General features: G+C 34.8%; 3 protein-coding genes across 4 annotated transcripts; 1 reads left to right on the plus strand and 2 right to left on the minus strand.

Annotated features, from left to right (window-relative positions):
- Positions 1 to 1,294: 1,294 nt before the first annotated feature.
- On the plus strand, positions 1,295 to 6,614 carry LOC130985969 (uncharacterized WD repeat-containing protein C2A9.03-like). Of its 2 annotated transcripts, none has more exons than XM_057909220.1 (10): positions 1,295 to 1,770; positions 2,230 to 2,392; positions 2,521 to 2,688; positions 2,818 to 2,904; positions 3,797 to 3,931; positions 4,038 to 4,148; positions 4,472 to 4,563; positions 4,694 to 4,799; positions 5,549 to 5,635; positions 5,795 to 6,614. In XM_057909220.1, the coding sequence occupies exons 2-10, from the start codon at positions 2,255 to 2,257 to the stop codon at positions 6,206 to 6,208; spliced, it is 1,338 nt and encodes a 445-aa protein (XP_057765203.1). In that variant the 5' UTR covers positions 1,295 to 1,770; positions 2,230 to 2,254; the 3' UTR covers positions 6,209 to 6,614. The 2 variants fall into 2 exon arrangements, with proteins under 2 accessions (XP_057765203.1, XP_057765202.1); XM_057909219.1 differs by having other exon boundaries at positions 1,306 to 1,770; positions 2,530 to 2,688.
- Positions 6,615 to 7,126: 512 nt separating this feature from the next.
- On the minus strand, positions 7,127 to 8,549 carry LOC130985970 (uncharacterized). The gene is made up of 2 exons (XM_057909221.1): positions 8,188 to 8,549; positions 7,127 to 7,868 (listed from the first exon to the last, which is right to left on the minus strand). Exon 2 carries the CDS (start codon positions 7,863 to 7,865, stop codon positions 7,326 to 7,328), a length of 540 nt encoding a protein of 179 aa, XP_057765204.1. The 5' UTR covers positions 7,866 to 7,868; positions 8,188 to 8,549; the 3' UTR covers positions 7,127 to 7,325.
- Positions 8,550 to 13,389: 4,840 nt separating this feature from the next.
- On the minus strand, positions 13,390 to 21,352 carry LOC130985971 (peptidyl-prolyl cis-trans isomerase CYP59). Its single transcript, XM_057909222.1, has 15 exons — positions 20,923 to 21,352; positions 20,291 to 20,497; positions 19,295 to 19,399; positions 18,923 to 19,040; positions 18,773 to 18,823; positions 17,792 to 17,883; positions 17,594 to 17,693; positions 17,344 to 17,466; positions 17,167 to 17,244; positions 16,990 to 17,036; positions 16,841 to 16,896; positions 16,412 to 16,452; positions 14,797 to 14,899; positions 14,271 to 14,406; positions 13,390 to 14,195 (listed from the first exon to the last, which is right to left on the minus strand). Exons 2-15 carry the CDS (start codon positions 20,386 to 20,388, stop codon positions 13,613 to 13,615), a joined length of 1,731 nt encoding a protein of 576 aa, XP_057765205.1. The 5' UTR covers positions 20,389 to 20,497; positions 20,923 to 21,352; the 3' UTR covers positions 13,390 to 13,612.

Genomic DNA, 21,352 nt, shown 5'->3' on the forward strand with positions numbered 1-21,352 from the left:
ACTACCCTTGTGCAAAAAAAAAAACTATTACTCCCTCCGTCCTATAAAGCATGACACGTTTTTCTTTTTGGTCTGTCCCAAGAAGTATGACACGTTTTTAAAAATGACAAAAAAATTATCCTATATTCACATTTTCACTTACTATACTTAACACACAAAATACCAATTTTTTAGTTTTCATGCCGAAAAAAAGTGTGTCATGCTTCATGAAACGAAGGGAATATATCGAAAATCCCTAAAATATCGACCAAACCTAGCTCTAAGCCCAATAAGCGTAGGGCTGGGAATCGGGTACCCTACCCGAAAAAATCGGGTACCCGAACCCGAAAATCCCCTAAACCCTATACCCGACCCCGACCCCGAAATTGAAATCGGGTACCCTAATATCCGACTCGGGTACCCGAGTCGGGTATTCGGGTACCCTAAATTACCCGATCTGTAGCAACTTTCAGATCTGTACAAAATTTCATTTTTTTTGCTCAATTCTCAAACTCCAAGTCGTAGCAACTTTCAGATCTGTAGCAATTCTCCATTTTGTACAAAAAAGCATATTTGTTTATTTAAAAAAAAAAGAGGAAGAAGAAGAAGCAGCAGCGCCTGTTGGAGCTCGGAGGCGGTGCGGCTGCTGCGGGGCGAAGTCGTAGGCGGCGGTGGAACGACGGGAACGGCTGGCGAGGGTCGAGGGTATCGGAAACGGCTGGGCGACTGAGCAAGGGTCTCGGATCTGGGGGCGATTGGCGAGGGTCGCGACGTCACGGAGACGGGAACGGCGGGCGAGCGAGGGTCGCGGACTGGGGAGGCTGGGAACGACGGCGACGCGCCGACGCTGGGCTGGCGAGGGGCGACGGCGAGTGGGGCGGCCGGCCGGGGCTGGACTCTGGAGTGAGAGCCGAGAGGAGGGCCGGCGGGCTGAGAGTTCAGTTTGGGAATTGGGAGGGATGAATTGATTTGGGAAAGTGAAACACAGTACAGGGGGCGGGAGGGTTAGGGGCTGGGAGTTTTAGATTTCATATTTATTATTTAATTTAATTAAATAGTTTGAAATTTATTACTGTAATTAAAAATATCGGGTAATTCGGGTATACCCGATACCCGAATATTTCAACCCCTAAATACCCGATCCCGAAAAAATCGGGTATAGGGTACCCTATACCCAATTTTTTCGGGTCGGGTATCGGGTACCCGATTACCCGATCCCGAAATTCCCAGTCCTAAATAAGCGTATGAGCGTCTACCAATGGTATAATCCCACGTGTGGGCTAAAAAAATTAATTGCTTCTTATCTTTGTGGTGGGCGAGTGGGCCAAATACTTTGATTTCCAACGCGAAAGAGAAGCAAATCCCCATCACCTCCCTAACCAGTAACTCGTAAGTCGCAATCCACTTCTATTTTGTTTCCTCTCAAAATTACCCTCCCAATTTCCCTTTTTTACGTTTCTGTTAATTTTTGCCCTTATAGGTTTTCAGTCCTTCTCCATTATCGATTTCAGACACAAATCAGAACCTTCATTTTAAGTGCTTTTTCGTTTTTCTCTTTTACCGCGATCAAAATTAGAATTTAACCGCCTCCCAGAGTCGTATATCATAATTTAAGTGCTTTTGGAAAATTGAGCTATCCACAGATCGCATGCGCTCAATTGTGATCGGAGCCGCAGAGATCTCTCTGTAATCCTCTCGATCGGAGTCCCTCCGGCTCTTCCTCCTGCCTAGTTTTCTTCGAGGATTCGATCTTTCGTCCGTGAATAAATCCGAAATTGGAGGAATTGGAAGGTGAGGATTAAATATTTCGTTTTAATTTCCCTTTTTGATGTGGGTAGACTTTGTTTTTCTGCGTCGTGATGTTGATTTGTAGATTATGGGTTTATTTGTCAATATTTTGACTTTCGTTGCTGCTTAGGGTTCGGTACTGAATGCTCATTGCTCAGTAGTTTTTATAATGTCTTGTTGTGACCTTAATTTTTAATTGGTTTCAATTTCCTACTATATATCAGGTGAGCTTAATTTTTCAATTCGAAAAATGTTTTTTTTTTTGGTCTTTAAAGCTATATGTCAAGAACTTTATGTTTGAATTGCTGCTTTCTTTTGGGATGGTTATGGAAACTTATAGTTTCCTAGGTATCTTTCAGTTCCTGGGGTGCTTGGTGCGCTCTTAACATTTGGGGGTTTGCTCCTTGTGGTCGGAGATTGTACATGCAATCTAATTATGTTATTGTGTTACTTTCCTTGCAGCTAACAAGTACCTGAAGCTGAATAAATGTCATATCAAGTGGAAGAAATGGATTATGCGCCTGCTGACTATGAGATGGGAGAAGTAGAAGAAGATATGTATTTTGCTGGTCGAATAATGGGAGGAGACACAGAATCTGAGGATGAGGATGAACACGACCATTTGGTTAGTTCAATAGCACCCATAAATTTTATGATTACAAACTCATTGATATCACTGCACTTTATCTTTTTCATTGTTTTTCTTGTTGGTTTCATTATTGGCGATATGAGATAACTTGAATGTGGGATTAGGACAATAAGATCACTGATACTTCGGCTGCTGAGGCACGAAGAGGGAAGGATATCCAAGGAATTCCATGGGAGAGGCTAAGCATATCTAGGGAGAAGTATAGACAGACTAGACTAGAACAGTACAAGAATTATGAGAATGTGCTCCACTCAGGAGAGGAATCAGAAAAGGTAACGTTCAGTCTTTAATGATAGCTGAACAGAGTTAGTTAGCTTGCTTTTGTGATTCTAGAAGTTATAAACTATTGTATTATTGATTCTAAAACATGTATAAGTTTGGTTCTGTTCTGAATTTGTTAGGAATGCAAAGTAACTAGGAAAGGTGGAGCGTATTATGAATTCTGGCAGAACACCAGATCAGTAAAATCAACCATTCTTCATTTTCAGGTAATTATGGGTTGTATTCTTCTTTGATGTCTGTTGTTCATTTTAACGGCTGTAAGTTGAAACTTTGCCAAGGTTTATAAGTATTAGAGTTGGTGTGGTCAATGGTTGTTTTGAAACCTGCTGCTCCTTGTAGGAATGCATTCCAAGATCATGCTGCACTTAGATTGTCCAGTTCTGCCTAATTGATTGCATACATCTTGAATTTAGAGTAAAGAGAAGAATGAATTTGCATTGGCGGGTATCTTGAATGATTCAAATTGTGATTTACTTTTTTAGTCTAATTTATATGTTTAGTTTTCTATTACTTTAGACCTATTTTAATTTTGGAGTCTTAGGTAGATTAAGTATGTCATTATGTGGCTGACGCATAACCTGAGATTAAAAGTTTCTGGTGTAATACCAGGAGTTATCTGGCCTTTTGTCGTCCTCCATTTTTCTTATTTGCTACGTGCTGGGTACCAGCCTCTTTTGCTCACTTGATTCTGTTTGTGTGCTCTCTCTATTTGGATGAGACTAACTGAGGGATTGCAATGTTCTCATCTGCTAGGATGAAGTTTGTTGTAAAGTGTAGAATGATGTAATGATATTTTGCTTCCATGGAGAGTTTCTCATGTTAGATGTGTTTGGATGTGCGTCCATGATTTTGTTACAGCACATTGACAAAGTCTAAATGTGAAATGTACTAAATGAATTCCCTCCGTACTGTGATATCTTCACTTTTCTTGTAGATCCAGTTTCACAATGAGATTAATTGAGATGCATAAGAACATGCTGAATATTTTTCTCAATGTATATTGAGCATCATTGTTTTTCTTTGGAGATATATTGAGCATCATTGTTGGTTATATTGAATACATGGTTTCTGAGTTTCCCTCTGTAACTGTGATCGCAGTTGAGGAACCTTGTTTGGTCAACATCAAAGCATGATGTTTACCTCATGTCGCATTACTCAATTATTCACTGGTCTTCATTAAGTTCCAAAAAGACTGAAGTTCTTAATGTCTCTGGGCATGTGGCTCCGGCAGAGGTGCATCTCTTCCTAAATGATCATATGCTGAGTAATTTAAGTTTTGGGCTCTATGCTTCCTTTGTACTTATATAATTTCGCTGACTGATATTATCTCCTTTTATAGAAACACCCTGGAAGTCTGCTAGAAGGATTTACTCAAACTCAAGTTAGTACTCTGGCTGTCCGTGACAATTTGTTGATTGCTGGGGGATTCCAGGGCGAGCTTATTTGCAAGGTAATTCTCTCTCGGTGAAAGCTTTTTTATTTTGCCTTTTTTCAGATTCAATTTCATATTATACAATTTACTACTAATAGTTGTATTCTTGGCTGCTATATATAACCTTGATTATTGTTCTTTCTCAAACCTTACTTCCGGTCAGGGAAATTTTGAGGCACTTCTCAATTTGTGTTAATTAATAATCTTCCACTGTATGCCAGGAGCTGAATATTGAGTGGCTTTCAGATCATATAAATGCTCAGATGCTAGAATACTGACGAAGCGTACTAAATCTTTCTTTTGTCTTTTGATTGTTGAATGGATATCCTTTTCTGATGCAGTATCTAGATAGACCTGGTGTTAGCTTTTGCACAAGGACAACTTATGATGATAATGCTATCACAAATGCAATCGAGATCTATGATGGTCCAAGGTCAGCTTCATTCCCAACTTTCATAATACCCTCAATAGCCTATCTCTCTGGAGCAGAAATTCATATATGCTACAACGTTTTGTATTCACCAATCCATATTCTGGAACTAATTTGTTTGAAATGCTTCCAGTGGCGCTGTTCATTTCACAGCTTCAAATAATGATTGTGGAGTGCGGGATTTTGATTTGGAAAAATTTCAGCTTGTTAGACATTTCTCTTACCCGTGGCCTGTAAATGTAAGTCCAGTTGGTTATAACTTATAAATCTGTTAGAGATGGTATATAGTTCCACACATTGACTTTTAATTTTTCAAATTTTTAAAACTTGTGATATCTTTTGTGGATAATAAAGTAAAAACTGAAAACTGACAAGTATTAATGTTTAAGATTTCATAATATTTGCCATAGTTGGAAAAACTCAGTTGTATTGTCTAGGCAAATCTGTTTGCTTATGTTGCTTAAATATATGGTATTGTGTATGCTCTCATATTAAATAAATCAAACTCCTGAAAGTTCGAATGGTCAACTTTTGAAGAAGTTGGTTCGCATATCTTCATTGTTTACTTCTATATTTTATATCTATTGGATGTAACATAAGTCTCTAGAGACTGTAAAGTTACCTCCCAACGGGCAACTGCTGTGATATGCTGTTTTTATGTTTGAGCTCGCATTAAGTGTGGTGTGTTGCTGTATGGCCTTATTTTAATGTGCTGTTTAACCTCAGCAACAATATTTTATGAAGTTTCTACCTTGGACATATATTCCAGAGGTTTTAGCATGTAGAATATTGTGGATGGTGACGATGGACCTTGATTAACTGGCAAAAATGCTATAATCATGGGATCTATGCATGAAATGGTGTATTGCCTGTGCATGTACATGCTCTTTTGTTTTTGTTTAGAGTCTGCACCTCCCTCTCTCTGTGCATGTGAACATGTTTCTGTGGCATTTGCATAACGATGACTCATTGACCCTTTTCTTTACAGCACACTTCTCTAAGTCCAGATAACAAGGTCATTGCTATTGTTGGGGACAATCCTGTTGGGATGCTCGTTGATTCACAAACTGGGAAGGTAGCATATTTAATTTCTGGCATCAATTTCTTTTAGCCACAAACAACATAGGGAAACATAATGTAGAATGTGTGAACCGTTTATTGGCTTAGGGATGAGGTATTGCTTTGATCTAATAATATTATTTTGGTGCTGTACTTTTTTTTTTTATCTTTGTAGACTGTCGGGTCTCTTCATGGACATTTGGATTTCTCCTTTGCCTCTGCTTGGCATCCGAATGGTTACATCTTTGCTACGGGGAACCAGGACAAGACTTGCCGAGTCTGGGATGCTCGGAACCTATCAAAGTCAGTTGCTGTACTGAAAGGAAATCTGGGTGCCATTCGATCAATCCGTTTCACATCTGATGGCCAGTTCATGGCCATGGCGGAACCAGCCGACTTTGTTCACGTGTATGATGTGCAAAATGGTTTTGAGAAAGAGCAAGAGATTGACTTTTTTGGTGAGATATCTGGAGTCTCTTTCAGTCCTGATACTGAATCCCTATTCATTGGGGTGTGGGATCGCACTTATGGTAGCCTCCTTCAGTACAACCGATGTAGAAACCATTCGTACCTCGACTGCTTAATGTGAATCTTTAATTACGCTGGCGAATGGCGATTGTTGAGGAGAAACAAAGGTGGCATCTCTGTGGCCACTAATTCACGGAAGAGGTCTGAAGATGGCTCACTGTGTGCTGTATCTTGGACCAACTGTTGTGTCATCAAATAACACCAACCGGTGACGGAGCAGTAAATATAAGGTGCCTTGAATGCATTGTGACGCTGCCTTAAGTTGAATCAAGGCTATCCTTGTCATTTGGTGATGTGTATATGAAAAATTCAATTTGTAACATTTAACTCTTGTTTCTTTTCTTTTTTTCCTTTTTTTTTTTTTGAGTTAAAGAATGCTGACTGCCTGCGATTAGTTTTCATTGTTTTTATCCGTTACCTTACGTGGAAGTGAAGCCTCAATAAAGGGTCATCCCTTTGGGAAAAAAGCCTCAGACGATGCATTGCTTAACAGAGCATAATTAGGGGTTAAATCGCAATTAGGGTCTATTAGTGATAATTATGGCTTAATTAGGGTGAAAGCATTAGAGTGAGTGTGCTGCTCATTTGTTTTGGTGAAGCTGCTGTTTTAGTCGATAAATTACTATTGTACATTTCGTGCAGTTAAATTTAGCAAGAAAATAATAGGGAAGCTTCTTTTTGTTCGTGTCTTAGTATTGGCTGGAATTTTGAATTTGAAGCCCCTCATTCTTGTAATATCCTTAAATCTTACTAAACATTAGTCCTTCGTCTCATTATTAATGGCAGTTCCTTTGTCCCACGAAACATGAGTCAGTATTCTTCTTTAGGTCATCCACTAAACTTGTTATGTTTTCTTATATGGCAAAAGTTTTTCTCTCTGTTCATTTTTTTATTTTTTTATATATCACACTTAATACACTAAATATTATTTTTTTAAATCTTGTAAACGATTCATGTTTCGTAGGATGAAGGGAGTATAACGAGAATTAAGGAAATGTAAATTGATTAAAAGTGACGAGAGTTTACACTTTTTCAAGAGTTAACTTTTATGGAACAATCCAAAATGAAATGCATGTCAGTTGCAATGGGATGGAGGGAGTAGGCAATTTGGGAGTAACACAGTTGGAATTTGATGTGGAATTTGAGTATGTAAAGTGAAAATAGAAATGTAGGAGTGACTATAAGTCAATTGGGTTGTAGATGTTTGATGAGGTTGCAAGTGAATAGTCATGGTGAAACATATGTTCGAGTATGGTGTCTTCTTCGAGCTGTAGGTGTTGCATACAATCTTCAAAAGCAGCAATCAGGTCGGGACTGAAGACTGCATTTTGTGGCACAGGAGCATTGTAGCCCCCAAATTTAGGGGTAACATAAGTCCCCGGAGAGTAAATGAGAGTTGCATTGGCTGGAAATTCAAGCTCGAGCGTTTTGAGGCCTCTTGCAACCGCCTTGCGTTTGGACCCCATTTCCACCGCCACATCGCACCTTGATTCTTGCATCTTCACATCAAAGCTATGTTGAGCGCGAATCAAGGCGTCGTATTCCTCCACTGTGTGGAAGCTCAAGCTTCTCTTGCCATCCCGACTAGTTCGTGCATTGGAGCGTGATGATGTTAGTAATTCTTCCCACGCTGATGCTGCGGATCTACTTTGGAAGCTATGCCTCAGTCTCAGCTCTTCTCTGATGCTCACCGATGCCTTGGAGTATATGCATCCCATTTTCTGCTCAAAACAATAGTAGTAGTAATTAACAATGAGAGCTAGCTAAGAAAAACAGGGCGAGATCATATTCAAACATGGGACTCATTATATTCTATTGCTTAATAAAATTGCCTGCTAATAAAATGTCCAAACACCTACACATTATTTTCGAGGGCAAAATCACAAAAGAAAACAAAACGAAAGACTCCCTCGGCCTCGACAATTATTTTTTCTTAAGATGAAAATATGATGACCGGAACTCTAAAAGACTGAGGTATGTTTTACAAGGCGATGCGATGATTGTGTGATTAAATGAGAGAGAATCGATTATCACATATACCTGAGATTTGTAAGCTGCAGAGCAGAGGCGCGAAGGCGGAGGAGCTGACTAACCCTATCCCTATTACCATGTGTTTTCGACTTTCCTTATATAATACGGACTATTTCTTATTCCAACTTTTCTTTCTCTCTCCATTTATCTATCTTGAATTGTCATACACAACTTTTCAACTTTTCTGAATTATTTTATATCTCGAGTTTCAAAATTATAAAATAACGAATTCTTTATGCAATAGTATTCACCCATGCAATATCAGTGGCTGAGAATGAGGAAACTAGTACTTCTAACTTAATATTCAAATGCTCCACTTAACCCATTATTACACCAAAGTTGAATAATAAATTAGTTATAAATACTTGTTTTGCACATTTTTGCATTCAAAACTTGGCGTACAAAATACCGTTTGTTGGCGAGTTGTTGTCGACTCTTCAAAATATTTCACATTTAATAATTCAATCGCATGCACCAAAACAGCCAAGATTTAAATAATTAGGATGCTTGTAAAGTCGTGATTGATTGAGGGTTAGGTTTAAATTTGTGGACCATCTTAGTGATTTTGATATGTTCCGGCGCCACGTTGGCGCAATACTCATCACACAGTCCATGTTCATAAAATAACAAACACAATTTTTTGTGAAAATTTTGGATCAGAATCAAATAGCATCTCTTAATAGTTTCTACTTTTATCATATATTCTTGCATGCATTCAAGAAATTGCATTCTAAAATTTGGTTGGGATCTGGATTTGACCACTTTGAAAATACTTTTATCGAGAGCAGGGTGGGGATAAAATAAAATGGACCCTATGCAATTTCTTAAAATGAGATCTTTTATTAAAAAAAATGATTTAAACGAATAAAAAGTAGTAAAAATGTGATTTGGGCCCTTCTTTTTCAACTTCAACTACGGTACCTTCCAAGAGTGTACCATCCGCTATGTAATCTTCCATTAAGCCTTTTTGCTTGTGGGCCTTCCATCGGACTTATTGGGTATGCTAAGTGATTTGAGCTTAATAAATAAGTTATCATCCTTATCACAGTTTATAAAAATAAAAACTTCTTTTATTTTACTCGATTTGTTTTTCTCAAGTATTTTGCTGGAAAAGTATAAAACCTGTAAGGAATGTGTAACAATAATAATTCAGATGTTAGGGGGTAAATTAGTCATTTTGAGCATAGAATACTTAATTTTATAAAAGAATGAATGAAAGTGGGCATTTTTGGCTACACTTTCGATTATATAAGTTGTATATCTAGCAATGATCGGCATTTGTCAATTCAGGTTCCACCACAAATTGCTTGCTTCTTCAGTGCTAAAACTTTATTGTTGTGGTCGAACCCTATGCAATTGAATTAAAACCGCAATGAAAAAGTTAGATATCTTAGGAGTTATGTAAGAATGTATTTTCTCCAATCATTGACATTTTGGGTAACTAATGTTGGAAAACTGATCAAATAAATAAAACGTTAGTTTGCACTGTTACATCTTCATATATAGTAACTCAACAATAATTAAGTTATCTATTGATTTATTATTTAATTTGATAAAATAAAAGTAAACAATTTTTTTTAGAAAAATGATTGCATCTTGAATTATTAAAACTTATCGCTTATGCAACAAATCTTAATTATTATAAGTTCGGTGTCACAATCATCTAACACGTCGCTCTCGATGACTAATTAATAATGAAAAGAACTAATTTCAAGTAAATGGAAACGCAATGAAAAAGACGAAACTAATTTCAAATTTCCAACGGTTTATTGCACAATTAAGAGAGCAGATGTTTATGAGAAAGTTACAATATTCTGTTCAATCAACTCATTGGCGTAGAGATAAAATCGTCCTAATCACAAGCGGCTGGAAATTAATATCACAAAACTCTTTCTCCTAAAACACATTAACAATAGGGTAGTGCTAAATGGCCATAATTATGGCAGCCATAATAGGTCAAATTAGTCATTTTATATTTGTTATAATTATATGTGTAATTATATTTAATAATTGATTTATTATTTTACAATATTAACCTTACATTTATTTCTTTCCTTGATTACTTTAAAATTGTTTCCTTATATATATAGTGGACTAATTACTGTCCATTATTTCCTTATACATATATAGTGGACTAATTACTGTCCATAAAAAGGGAGCAATACCCATGAGAGCCACCCGCCCCTCCCCCTCCCCACCCCCCAAAAAAAGAAAGAGGTATCACCACCCTTTTTAGGAAAAAATAAATACTAACAAAAATTTGTTGATAGTTTTTATTAATTTATCTAAGAATATATAGTTTAAAAATTACCTATGTAATTAATCATTGTTGATTATGAGACCAATTTCCTTCGTACTTGAGTTTTGTTAACACTAGTACTCCTTCGAGTGCGATGCACGAATTATGATATATTTATTTACAAAATTTTAAATTATGTAAAAATATCAAAATGTTAGTATGATTTATGAGTTAGATTAATTGATAACAAAAAAAAATGTTAATATTAGTATATGATTTAAAATACTTTATAATAATAATATTATCATCTTAATGAGTATAATATTAAATTTAATGTGTATTGTATAATAATGGTTAAATTTATTGATTGTAACGCAAATAATTAAGTTAAATATCATTTTGAGAAAAATAACGGTAAACCATCAATATAACAAAGTTAATAGTTGTTTAATATACCAATTCCTACACATAACTAAATAAATCTATATAATAGAATAAAAGAATTTTGACATTTTAAACGATCATAATCAATTCATTTCGAATTTTCTTTGTTATAAAGAGTTAGAAAATTAATTTATAGATCCACATAATTATTATATGTATATTATTATTAAAACTCATTTTTAATATTGAATTGTTTAAACAACATAGTGGTAAAGGCTTTCTCATAGTTTGTCTTGACTAGGGATTAGTCCCTCTTTGGTGCATTTATGCTTTATTTTCATCTAATAATTATTAATTTCATCTTCACTTTGTTTTTTGTCAAATAAAATTTGCATTATATATATTGTTTAAACCACACCAAATCAACTGAATTTATACTTTTTTTTGTTTCTTTCTTAAAAGAAACTTCTTTAACATATCTTCTTTTTTCTAAGTTTTCTTCGGTGGTCTCTCAAGTTTAGAACACCATAATTTCTTTAAAATTTTCAATCATATTATTAGTAGGTACGTAAATGGGTACCTAAAGTGTGTGGATTGAGTCAATATGAAACGAACCGAGGTTAAGATTTTATTTATATTTATATTTTATTTATATGTTAATATCTTATTTTATTATTTTTATTTCCTTTTTTTTTTCAATTTTTGAAAATCTCAGTGGAACATGTGAATAGAGAAAATACTAAGAAAATTTAAAAATTAATCAAGAAACCTTTTCTATTTTATTCTTCACGTCCAGGATTACGCCCCTGATCATTAGATAGGAATCCAAAGATAAAGAGAGAAACAGAAAATATTACTAACGATCCTCAAATTTAGAACGTCGCAATTTCTTTAAAAATTTCAATCATATTGTTAGTAGGTACGTAAATGGGTACCTAAAGTTCAAATATCTAATTTGTAATATAAATTTGCCTACTATCCTATTAATTAATTTTATAAATATTAATAATGAATTTTTGAAGTCATGTTAACACTCAAATTCGCACAAATAACAATCTACACATAATCTAAAATTTGCACAAATATATATATATATATATATATATCGGCTTCAAATTATAATTTCTCCAATTCAATCCCAATTTACTAATTTCTCATTGTTTTTATTAAAGACAAGGATAATAGTAATAATAATGAATAACATTTTCATGGATTATAAAATTTCAATACATTAAAATTTTTGTAATGTAAAAAGATTCTTTTATAATTAGGAATATATATTAAAAAAATTATAATAAATTTAAAAAACTTTAAATTTGACATTAGACGTCCTTTTTTTCGTATGACATTAGACGTCCTATTTTAATATCACCCATATCAATTTGAAGAATTAATTTAAGGAGGTAATTATGCTGCTTTCAGTCTTCTTTCTCTTTTCAAGGATTTTGTTATGTTTGTAAATTAGAGGAGTTAATCTACACGCTTGGCAATTGTAAAATATATATCAAAATATTTCAAGGACATTTTAGCCATAGATAGTTTCCATACAATTTCAAGGGTATTATGGCAGCCATAATTATGGCTCCATATAATTTCCCTTAACAATAATCTATATAATATATAAAACATGAGTTTAACGTAAACTTTTTCCCAACAAAATTCTCTCTCCTCACTTTTCTTTTTCTATTTTGTTTCTCTTTTAAAAATCATCAATTTTGACTTATAAAAATATATTCAATATGGATGTTAAATTAAAGATAACGAAAAGATCTTTAATTTGATATAAAAATTATAAAAATTAATTCTAAAATAAATAAATTATTATTGTTTATAGTTACAAAATTATTTTTTTCTTCTCTCTCCTCTCTCATCTATCCTCTCCTCTCTCCTACATCCATTCTTTTTTTAATGTCACGGTTATATCTTCTTTCTATTTGATTGCTTTTTCTATATTTATTTTATTTTATTTTTTATATTTTTATTAGATATAATTTTTAATATTTATGCAACTAAAAGATTAAACTTATATTTGTTAATTTAGAACTCTTTCGCTTAATAAATTAATTAGTTTTCTTTGTAAAAATAAATCTCATCTTTTCTGCAAAATCAATTATTTGGATATTGCATTGGAACTTTATTTTAAAATTTATATTCAAACAAAATGACCATATATATGATTTAAATATTCATTCAAAAATATATTCACCTATATGCAAATAAATAGTTTTGTACATCTTAGAATATTATATGATACATAATAACACTCATTATCATTCACTTGCTTTTGATATTTGATTATTTATATATTTATACACAATATCAATTATAAATAATTAATAAGTATTTCAAAAATTAAAAATTCAAACATTTTCAGATTCATGTGTTTATTGAGATTATGTCGTTCATACTTTAGTATTTTTGAATGAGATCCATGTTTCGCATTTATTTATATTTAAATTATATTTAATATGTATATTTATTTATTTAAAAAATCATCCGCTTTTAATATCGATCGTGCATCGCACGAGTGGGCGTACTAGTTATAAATTATAAAAAGGATTTTTACTTAAATCATTAAACAGGCGCCCTTTTGAATTTTGCTTGATTTTGCATTTGTCCAATGTTTAACAATTTTTGCATGAAAATTTTCTAACCTATGTTTAACAATATCTTGAAGCAGACTTCCTTTGAAACTACTAACTGCTGCAACTTTTACAAGAATCACAGGCACATGAACGATTATCCCACTGCTTCATTTCACTCTCTACGACAAAACCATGGCCTCATTCGAGGTGGAGGCACTTTCTCAACTCAGTTCCTCCTAGCACGATCTCGATAATCATCACCTTTCGAGCTTCTCTTATCTGAGTGTCGCTCTTCACCCCTACGTTTATGACTGTATTTATCATCTCCAGATTCATGTCTATCCCTGTGACTCCCTCGTGGATCTTCATTACCATTTTTCTTTCTTCTCTCATTTTCATTTCTCCTGTCTCCATGGCCGACATCATCTCCACGCTTCTTTTCATACTTACTTGCATCCCTCATGTGTCCATGGCCAGCATCATCTCCATCCTTCTTTTGACGGTCCCCACTTCCATACCTTCTTCTGTGTTCTCTCTCATCTCCGCCATTTCTGTCCAAGGAGTCTTTTGTTCCTCTCCTGTGTGGACTTATTTGACGCCGTGCATAACCCTCATCTTCCCTGCTCTTACTTTTTTCATGTCGTCTCTGCCGATCATGTGTGTCGCTTCTTCTTTCATCCTCATTTCTAGGTCTATATGCATCTTGTTGTTTGTTATTTTGCCTCTTCTCACTCTGTTCGTCTCTATGGTCTCTTCTCCTCTTACTATGTCTTGGTACTTCTTCATCTTCATCAAAAACCATTTCATACCTATAAAAAGGATGAAACACGAGATTTTAGAGGTATTTTTGGATGAAAAATCGCAGTAGCACTCCACAAGACTACCTAGTGCTTCTGTCTCCTCCACGTTGAGTATTATCATCTTTCAGCATGTAATTTGAATGTGGTTGTCCAGTAGCGGGATCTCCAACGCAGTCCTTAGCAATGTGATCAAGAGAACCACATTTGAAGCACCCAGCACCTGCAAAATAAATTAGCAAACATGAAAAAAAAAAAAAAAAGAAGGGACTAGAAACAAAGACTCGTGAATCAAACATTTCATTGCACACGACTGCACATATCAGGGAAACAGAAACAATAATGTTCAATAAGGGGACGTTTACTTTTGATGATTAGCTTTGATAGATAAAAAAAATAAGGCTGCCCTTGTTTACTAAGATGACTTGCACCTTTGAGATAACCCAAGGCCCTTGATAATTTCTATCATTTGAGCTAGTTTTGCTTGATTCATATCCTAGCAGTGAGGATTAAATCATAAAAATACTGAATCATGCATCTTATTAATCATGAAAAGTAAAAGCCCCTAAAAGTTCACATCACTAGCAAAAATTGAAGGGAGTAGACAAATTACCTCCGCCTATCCGACCTTTGCCTTTATATTGGAACCATAGCTTTGCAACACTTTGACTAAAGTCAACATGTATCCTTCGGTCATCAATAAGAGCATTGTCCATCTGCAATTAAGTCGCAACCAAGAGAAATAAAGTCAATGTTGCCATAAATTGAAGTCCTGGAAATAAGTCAAGTGATGTCACTTAAGCAAATACTGAAGGTAATAACTGGAAAAGAGAATTACATTTGGCCTTAAACATATCATATGAAGCAATTAAAGAGCACTTTAGTAGAATACAACTTCACTATAAATGTGTGCTTGACTTAAAGAATCACATACTTTCCAGCAATTAATCTTTGCTGACTGCTTAAATCTGAAGCTACTAGAGTGATACACACATAGAATCAAATTTCAGAGGGAAGGTATTAAAACAGGGACAGTCAAGAGAAGATACAGTCCATATGACTAAAATAGGTTAGATGAAATGGAGGATGGCATCACAAATCTAGTACAATAGAAAAGATAATTGCTAAATAAATCACAAGTTTTGCCTATTTTGCTAATTTGACATGACCTTTACAACATTTCAATAAGGCTGCCACCTGTTGATTTCTAGCAAATTCAGCATAACCAAATCTTCTGGCAAAAATTGTTTGATAAATGACGTCTTTTTTCCATTGAAATTCTGCAGTTTTAATGTTAAAAAAATTGTGGATGTTGAGTTTTCCACAAATCAAAAGGTGGTGATATTATTGAATGTTTTAAAAGTTTTAATAGTCATTTGAACTTTGCAAAATAGGACAAGAGTCGTGATTTAATTAGCAATCATCCCGTAATGAAATGATGTCTGCAAGATTGATTGAAAGCAAAGTATAATTCAATTGAACACAACATATGCTGAAATGGAAATAAAGACATGCACATTGAGCATGCAAGAGATGAATTGAGTACAAAAAGGATTAAGTACTTGGGAATATCCCTCAGTAGAGAATAAGATTACAGACTCTTGTCAAGTGTGGAAGAGACCAGACCCGAACAGATTTTACAGAAAAAATTAAAGTAAATGCTTGAAAACAAATATCCGTACTGCAAACCCGCAACTTGTATGAACCAACTTCAATGATATGAACCAACTTCAATGATAATAGATATTGAATACAGGCATACAATTCATTTGAAAATATCAGAATTCTTTCTGATGATGGAATATCATCTTCTAGGACTAACTAGTCAGTTTTTGAGATGAAACTCCTACCAGTAGAGAAAATTAAAAACAACTATGAGCTATAGTACTTTTTTTTTTTAATTGCAACAGTGCTGTTCTTTTTATTTTTGAGAGTTTGAAATGGCTAATCTGTGTGGAATTTCTTGCGACACTCGGAGACAGCATGAAATATCAAGTTTCTGAAGGATATATTTGTGCATATCCCATAAAGCATATGAGAAAAGCTAATCAGATATGATGTGAGTCATGTGACTATTCTCAACAATCAGTATAGAATAGGAAAATGTGACTAGTAAGACCAAGTGACATGTAAGTAAAAGTGACAGATCAAATTAAGATTATAGGAACTTAAGTTCAATATCCAGGCAGAAAATCCCAACATCAGATTCTAGAATTCACCAAATATACCTTAAAATATGCTTCTTCACAAGCATCTTTGTCTTCAAATTCTGCAGCCAGAGAAGATTAAATATAAGTAGCAATAACAATGATAAACTATGATTAATATTACTAAAATCCAATGGTTAAACTTAAAGCTACATTGTTTTTATGCTGTAATTGTTGATTCTATACAAAATTAAGGTGAACAATATCAGCATGCCCAATATTACTGTTCATATGAAATCAAGCAGCCATAAGACAATAGTCAAAAACATAATTCCATGTAAGTAAAGGGAAAAAAAAAAAAAAAAAAAACGTGGCATGATAGTTCATTAATCAAGGTGCAGCTACAAGTAGTTGAGGAATAATGTATCATAAGGTCGCACAATTTGTTTCAACTATACTGATACAACAATCAAGGTCTTAAAAGTGCCTCCATCAGAAGAACAAACTCACCTATAAAAGCGTAGCACAAACTGTCACCAGTTTTGTGATCTCGGATAACTTCAGCACTGCAAATGTCAATTAAGTGATAAGAAACACTAGGGAGTAAATAAATAAATAGTAAAAAGATGATTAAACAACCCAACCATTAAGGAACTCACGATGTTACAACTCCAAAACGAGAAAATATTGTATGCAAGTCATCATCCTACAGGTAAAGGAAAGCAGATATCAAAAAACATTTGATTAATGGTCAATCTAAAGTGGTTCAGGTCCTACTTTCAACAAAGATAATTTCCTGAGTATATAAAAACATTAGGCTTTCACTTGCCATTTACCTCAGTTACCGGATTCAACTTGCACACAAACAACACATTTTCAGGAGGCTTCATCTCAGCTTGAGGAATGTCCCCTATCTATGACATAAGTTAGCCTGTGAGTTACATAGAAAGGGACTACTATATCTGTAGATATGTTTCAGTACTCAGTGAAATTATTGATGAGATACAACGTACAGTTTCAAGTAATACTGCACTGGTATGAGCAGCCTTTTCACGCAAGACCTCCTGAAGTTCTTGTGGGTTAAGTTGTTCATCCATAGGGATCCAATCATCTTCCAGTCTCACATCATCTTCAACCTAAATTCAGTACCAACAACAAAGCCCTTCAGCAAAATCAACTGCACCAAATTCCAACAGCTTTTTTTGGATGCTTATAAATTGCAACAACATATAGATACAGAAAAAATGTAAAGTAATTCATTACTTCATCTTTTGGCTTTCCTTCAGGCGAAGTATCCGGGATCAACTCAGCTAGTAGGGGAGGATCTTCGAAAGGATCATCTATTATATAAGTGTGTTTGATCCTGCACAGTTGAGATAGTTAAAAGAGAAAAGGATGGAGAAAGGGGGAATTGCTCAAATTCATAGTCATATAAAAAGAACAGCAGAAAATTAGTCTGACCTGATGTTTTTATAGGGTCTGTTTTTTTCATCGACATAGGCTTCGTTTATTCTAGTAAGTGTCTCCAGCCCTTCAGCAACCTCTCCAAACACCTTTCAATCTCACCAACGATAGTAACGATAAGAGTAGCGATGATGTAAATTTCTTATGATAAAGGGAAGTGCGGTTTGTCTATTATTGAAAGCATCCAATCAAAAATGTTGAGTCACATCAAGGTTTAAAAATGCGTTTTAAGCCTCGTGGCATTTTCCAATGGCCCTGTGAGTTGTAAGCCTTGAGGGGATCCAAGGCGTAAGACCGAGGCATAAATCATAAAGGACACATGAATCATAACTAATACAATACACATAAAAACATAGCAAATATATGAAAAACATAAAAATCATAAGTTCATAACTAGTTATAAGACTTTAAAATCCCATATTAAAGTCTAATAATCCCATGTGAAAGTTTTTATTCTACTTTTCGCTCCAAAAATAAACCTACAAACTCAACTTTCATATGGATCCCACTATTACACAATTTTCATATAGCTATATTACACACAACTTTATATATGGGCCTCAAAAAGTAGAAAAGAAGTTGGCTTTCAAAAATAAACCTACAGATTCAACTTTCATATGGATGCCACTATTACACAATTTTCATATAGGTCCCACTATATTACACGCAACTTTATATATGGGCATCAAAAAGAAGAAACGAAGTTGGCTTTCATTTATGAAACTTGGTTCCATCTTTCAACTTTCACATTTAACCATTGGAGTTGCAAAAGTTGGGTTTAAAAGAGTTCCAACTTTTAATCCAACTTTTGCACCTACCATAGGAGGCACCATAACAACTTCAGTTCCCCCCCACCCCACCCCCCCATGGAGGTGAAGTTGCATCTAGTCCATAAGTTGAAATATATAATACGTCTCGGAGATTAAAGATTTTGAAAGATATGTATAAAACAAAATAGTTGTAGATGAGAGGACTCACAGTATGTTTGCCATCCAGGTAATCAATATCTTCACGCAATGTGATGTAGAACTGACAAGGAAAAAAATGATTCAAACAAATAAAAGGAAACACACCGTGGCAAGGAGATCATACTGAAAAAAACAATAATATATGCTGAGGAAATCGCACCTGAGAAGCATTAAGATTCTCCCCAGCACTAGCCATGGCTAGAGTTCCGATCTTCGAATGTTTCACATCCAGGTGTATTTCATCGCCAAAAAACCGAGCTTGGTCACCGTATAAGAATCTAAAATCACATGTTACGAAAGGATCATGCATGAGAAATGGAGATCTCATTGAACTATCAAGATCCCATAAGTAAATGAAAGCTGGAAGGCAAATGATTGCAAGAAAAACATATTTTTCAAAAGATCCCAACTTAAAGTAATCTTATATTAGCAATGAAAACTTAGTGTCAGCCATCCATTAGAAAATGCAAACTGACTTTTGATGTTACTAAAAGTTATAGGATTTTAATGTTCACCCAACAAAATTACTTACTTGTACACAGAATCACCACCAGATCCCGTCCCTGTCGGATCACCTGTCTGTGCAGTAAAATCTTTTTGTATTGTGTGAAAGAGGCATCCATTATAGTACTTGATTCTGCAACCGAAAAAACAAGTTAAGATCAATAGGCATTCAATATTCCTTCTAAATATTTATACCAGCAAACAAGGGACATATAAAAAAACGTGAGGGCTAAAGTTAAGACGATAGTTTTGAATGTAAAAACTATAACTTTCCAACAATAAAGGGCGTTGCTAAAACTACAGAAGCAATACAGGAAATGGAAAATTTGTACGCAGGCCGACCAGCCCACTCCCAGTATGAAGAATGCATCAATGTGTAAGTCTTCAGGTGACTTCTGAATGGTAAGAAACTAGGGTACTCAGTTACGTCAGATTCACGCAAGTTTCTACAACTATCTGAAGGCACTACATATAAATAGCTCCACAACAACGGTATGTAAATACATCAATAACTAAATAGAAACACAAATTAACTCCTCATCAACCATGTCTGAAAATTGCCAATAAACTCAGCTACAAGAGGCAACAATTTCAAATAAATACTCCCTCCGTCCACGAAAAATTTGCCACAATTTTGTTTTTGGTTCGTCCACAAAAAAATTGTCACTTTCTTTTATAGTAGTAGGGTCCGCACAACTCCACTGACATTTAAAGTGGGACCCTTACTCCACTAACAACTTCACTCACATTTTATTAAAACTCGCTTCATCCACAATGTGACAAATTTTTTATGGACGAATTTGAATCAATTTGGGCATAATCATTAAACGCGGTGACAAGACGCAGCAGTTTCAAATAAAATAGTTCCAATCAATTTGGGCACAATCATTGAACCCAAAATACATTAACGCAAATCTCGGATATATTATAAATTAGGCATCCAGATGATAAATGCGATCTCCAAAATTTCAACAAGTAATGAAACATGGAAATTAAATTAAAAAATAAAAAGAAGGCAATTTACTTGCAGAGCTTGAGAAAATTCTTGCAGGTCAAGGGGCAACGATCAGTGAACAAATCCATCACAATCTCTCCCAAACTCGTTACTAGCATAACCGACATCTTTCACTCACTCTGTTCTCGAGTTACAGATATTTTTTTGTGAAATGTGAAGTTAGGGTTTAGCTGCGAACGGCCAGTTTTTGAGAATTGATGGCACAACGGTCGGTCCCTGCAATACCAAACAGTAGAACAATTTTTTAAAGAGAGTGAACTCCAGAACCACATTTGAGAACCACACAGTAAATTTGTCGCAGACAATTACTAGCAAACTAATCTACCCCAAAGTTAGATGTAACAGTAAATCCAGGCTTAGCAAAATTTAAGGCTTGACTGATGAAATGTGGGTGACACATCTATATCTATATCTATATCTATATCTAAAAGCTGAGTGCATCCATGTTTGGCCATTTCCCGGCAAGACAGTGTCATGATATATCCAAAGTACTCATCTAAAGCAATTCTAATTTATGGCAATTCTTATAGAGGTTCTGGAGATAAAAATTACAAACTATTACAACTATTTGCTGCGCGTAAGAACATCAAGAAGAACTCAACCCTCGGAAATAATAAAATAGATGGATCTAAAGTAGTCACCTTTAGATTGAAAATTTTCCAAAGAACGAAAAAAAGCTCAATTACGTTGGAGGGAGAGAGGCCGGAGACAAGAGAGAGGGTTAGGAGAGTGGAGGAGACGCGGCGGTGACGGCGATTTCTCGCCGGACAGCCGAGAGAAGGGAGAGAGAGCAAGGGGGTCGATGATGAGGATTCTGTTAGTGAATCTTTAATAAACGAAATGGGTCTTAGATATTTTATTGGGCTTTTCTTTAGATTAACTGAAGGCTAGTTTGAATCTTTGTTGGTTGCAAGAAATGAAGAAGGCACTATTGGGCTTTTCTTTAGATTGTGAATCTTCATTTTTGATGGGGTCGAATCATTTCTAGTTTGAGCCTTTGTTGGTTAAAAATTCTAATGAAGCCATCAAGGCTATATAGAAGTTGGAGTCGCTAGAGAAGATTAGAGCAAT

The sequence above is a fragment of the Salvia miltiorrhiza genome, chromosome 5, assembly GCF_028751815.1.
Source record: "Salvia miltiorrhiza cultivar Shanhuang (shh) chromosome 5, IMPLAD_Smil_shh, whole genome shotgun sequence".
In the NCBI taxonomy this organism is placed as follows: Eukaryota; Viridiplantae; Streptophyta; class Magnoliopsida; order Lamiales; family Lamiaceae; genus Salvia; species Salvia miltiorrhiza.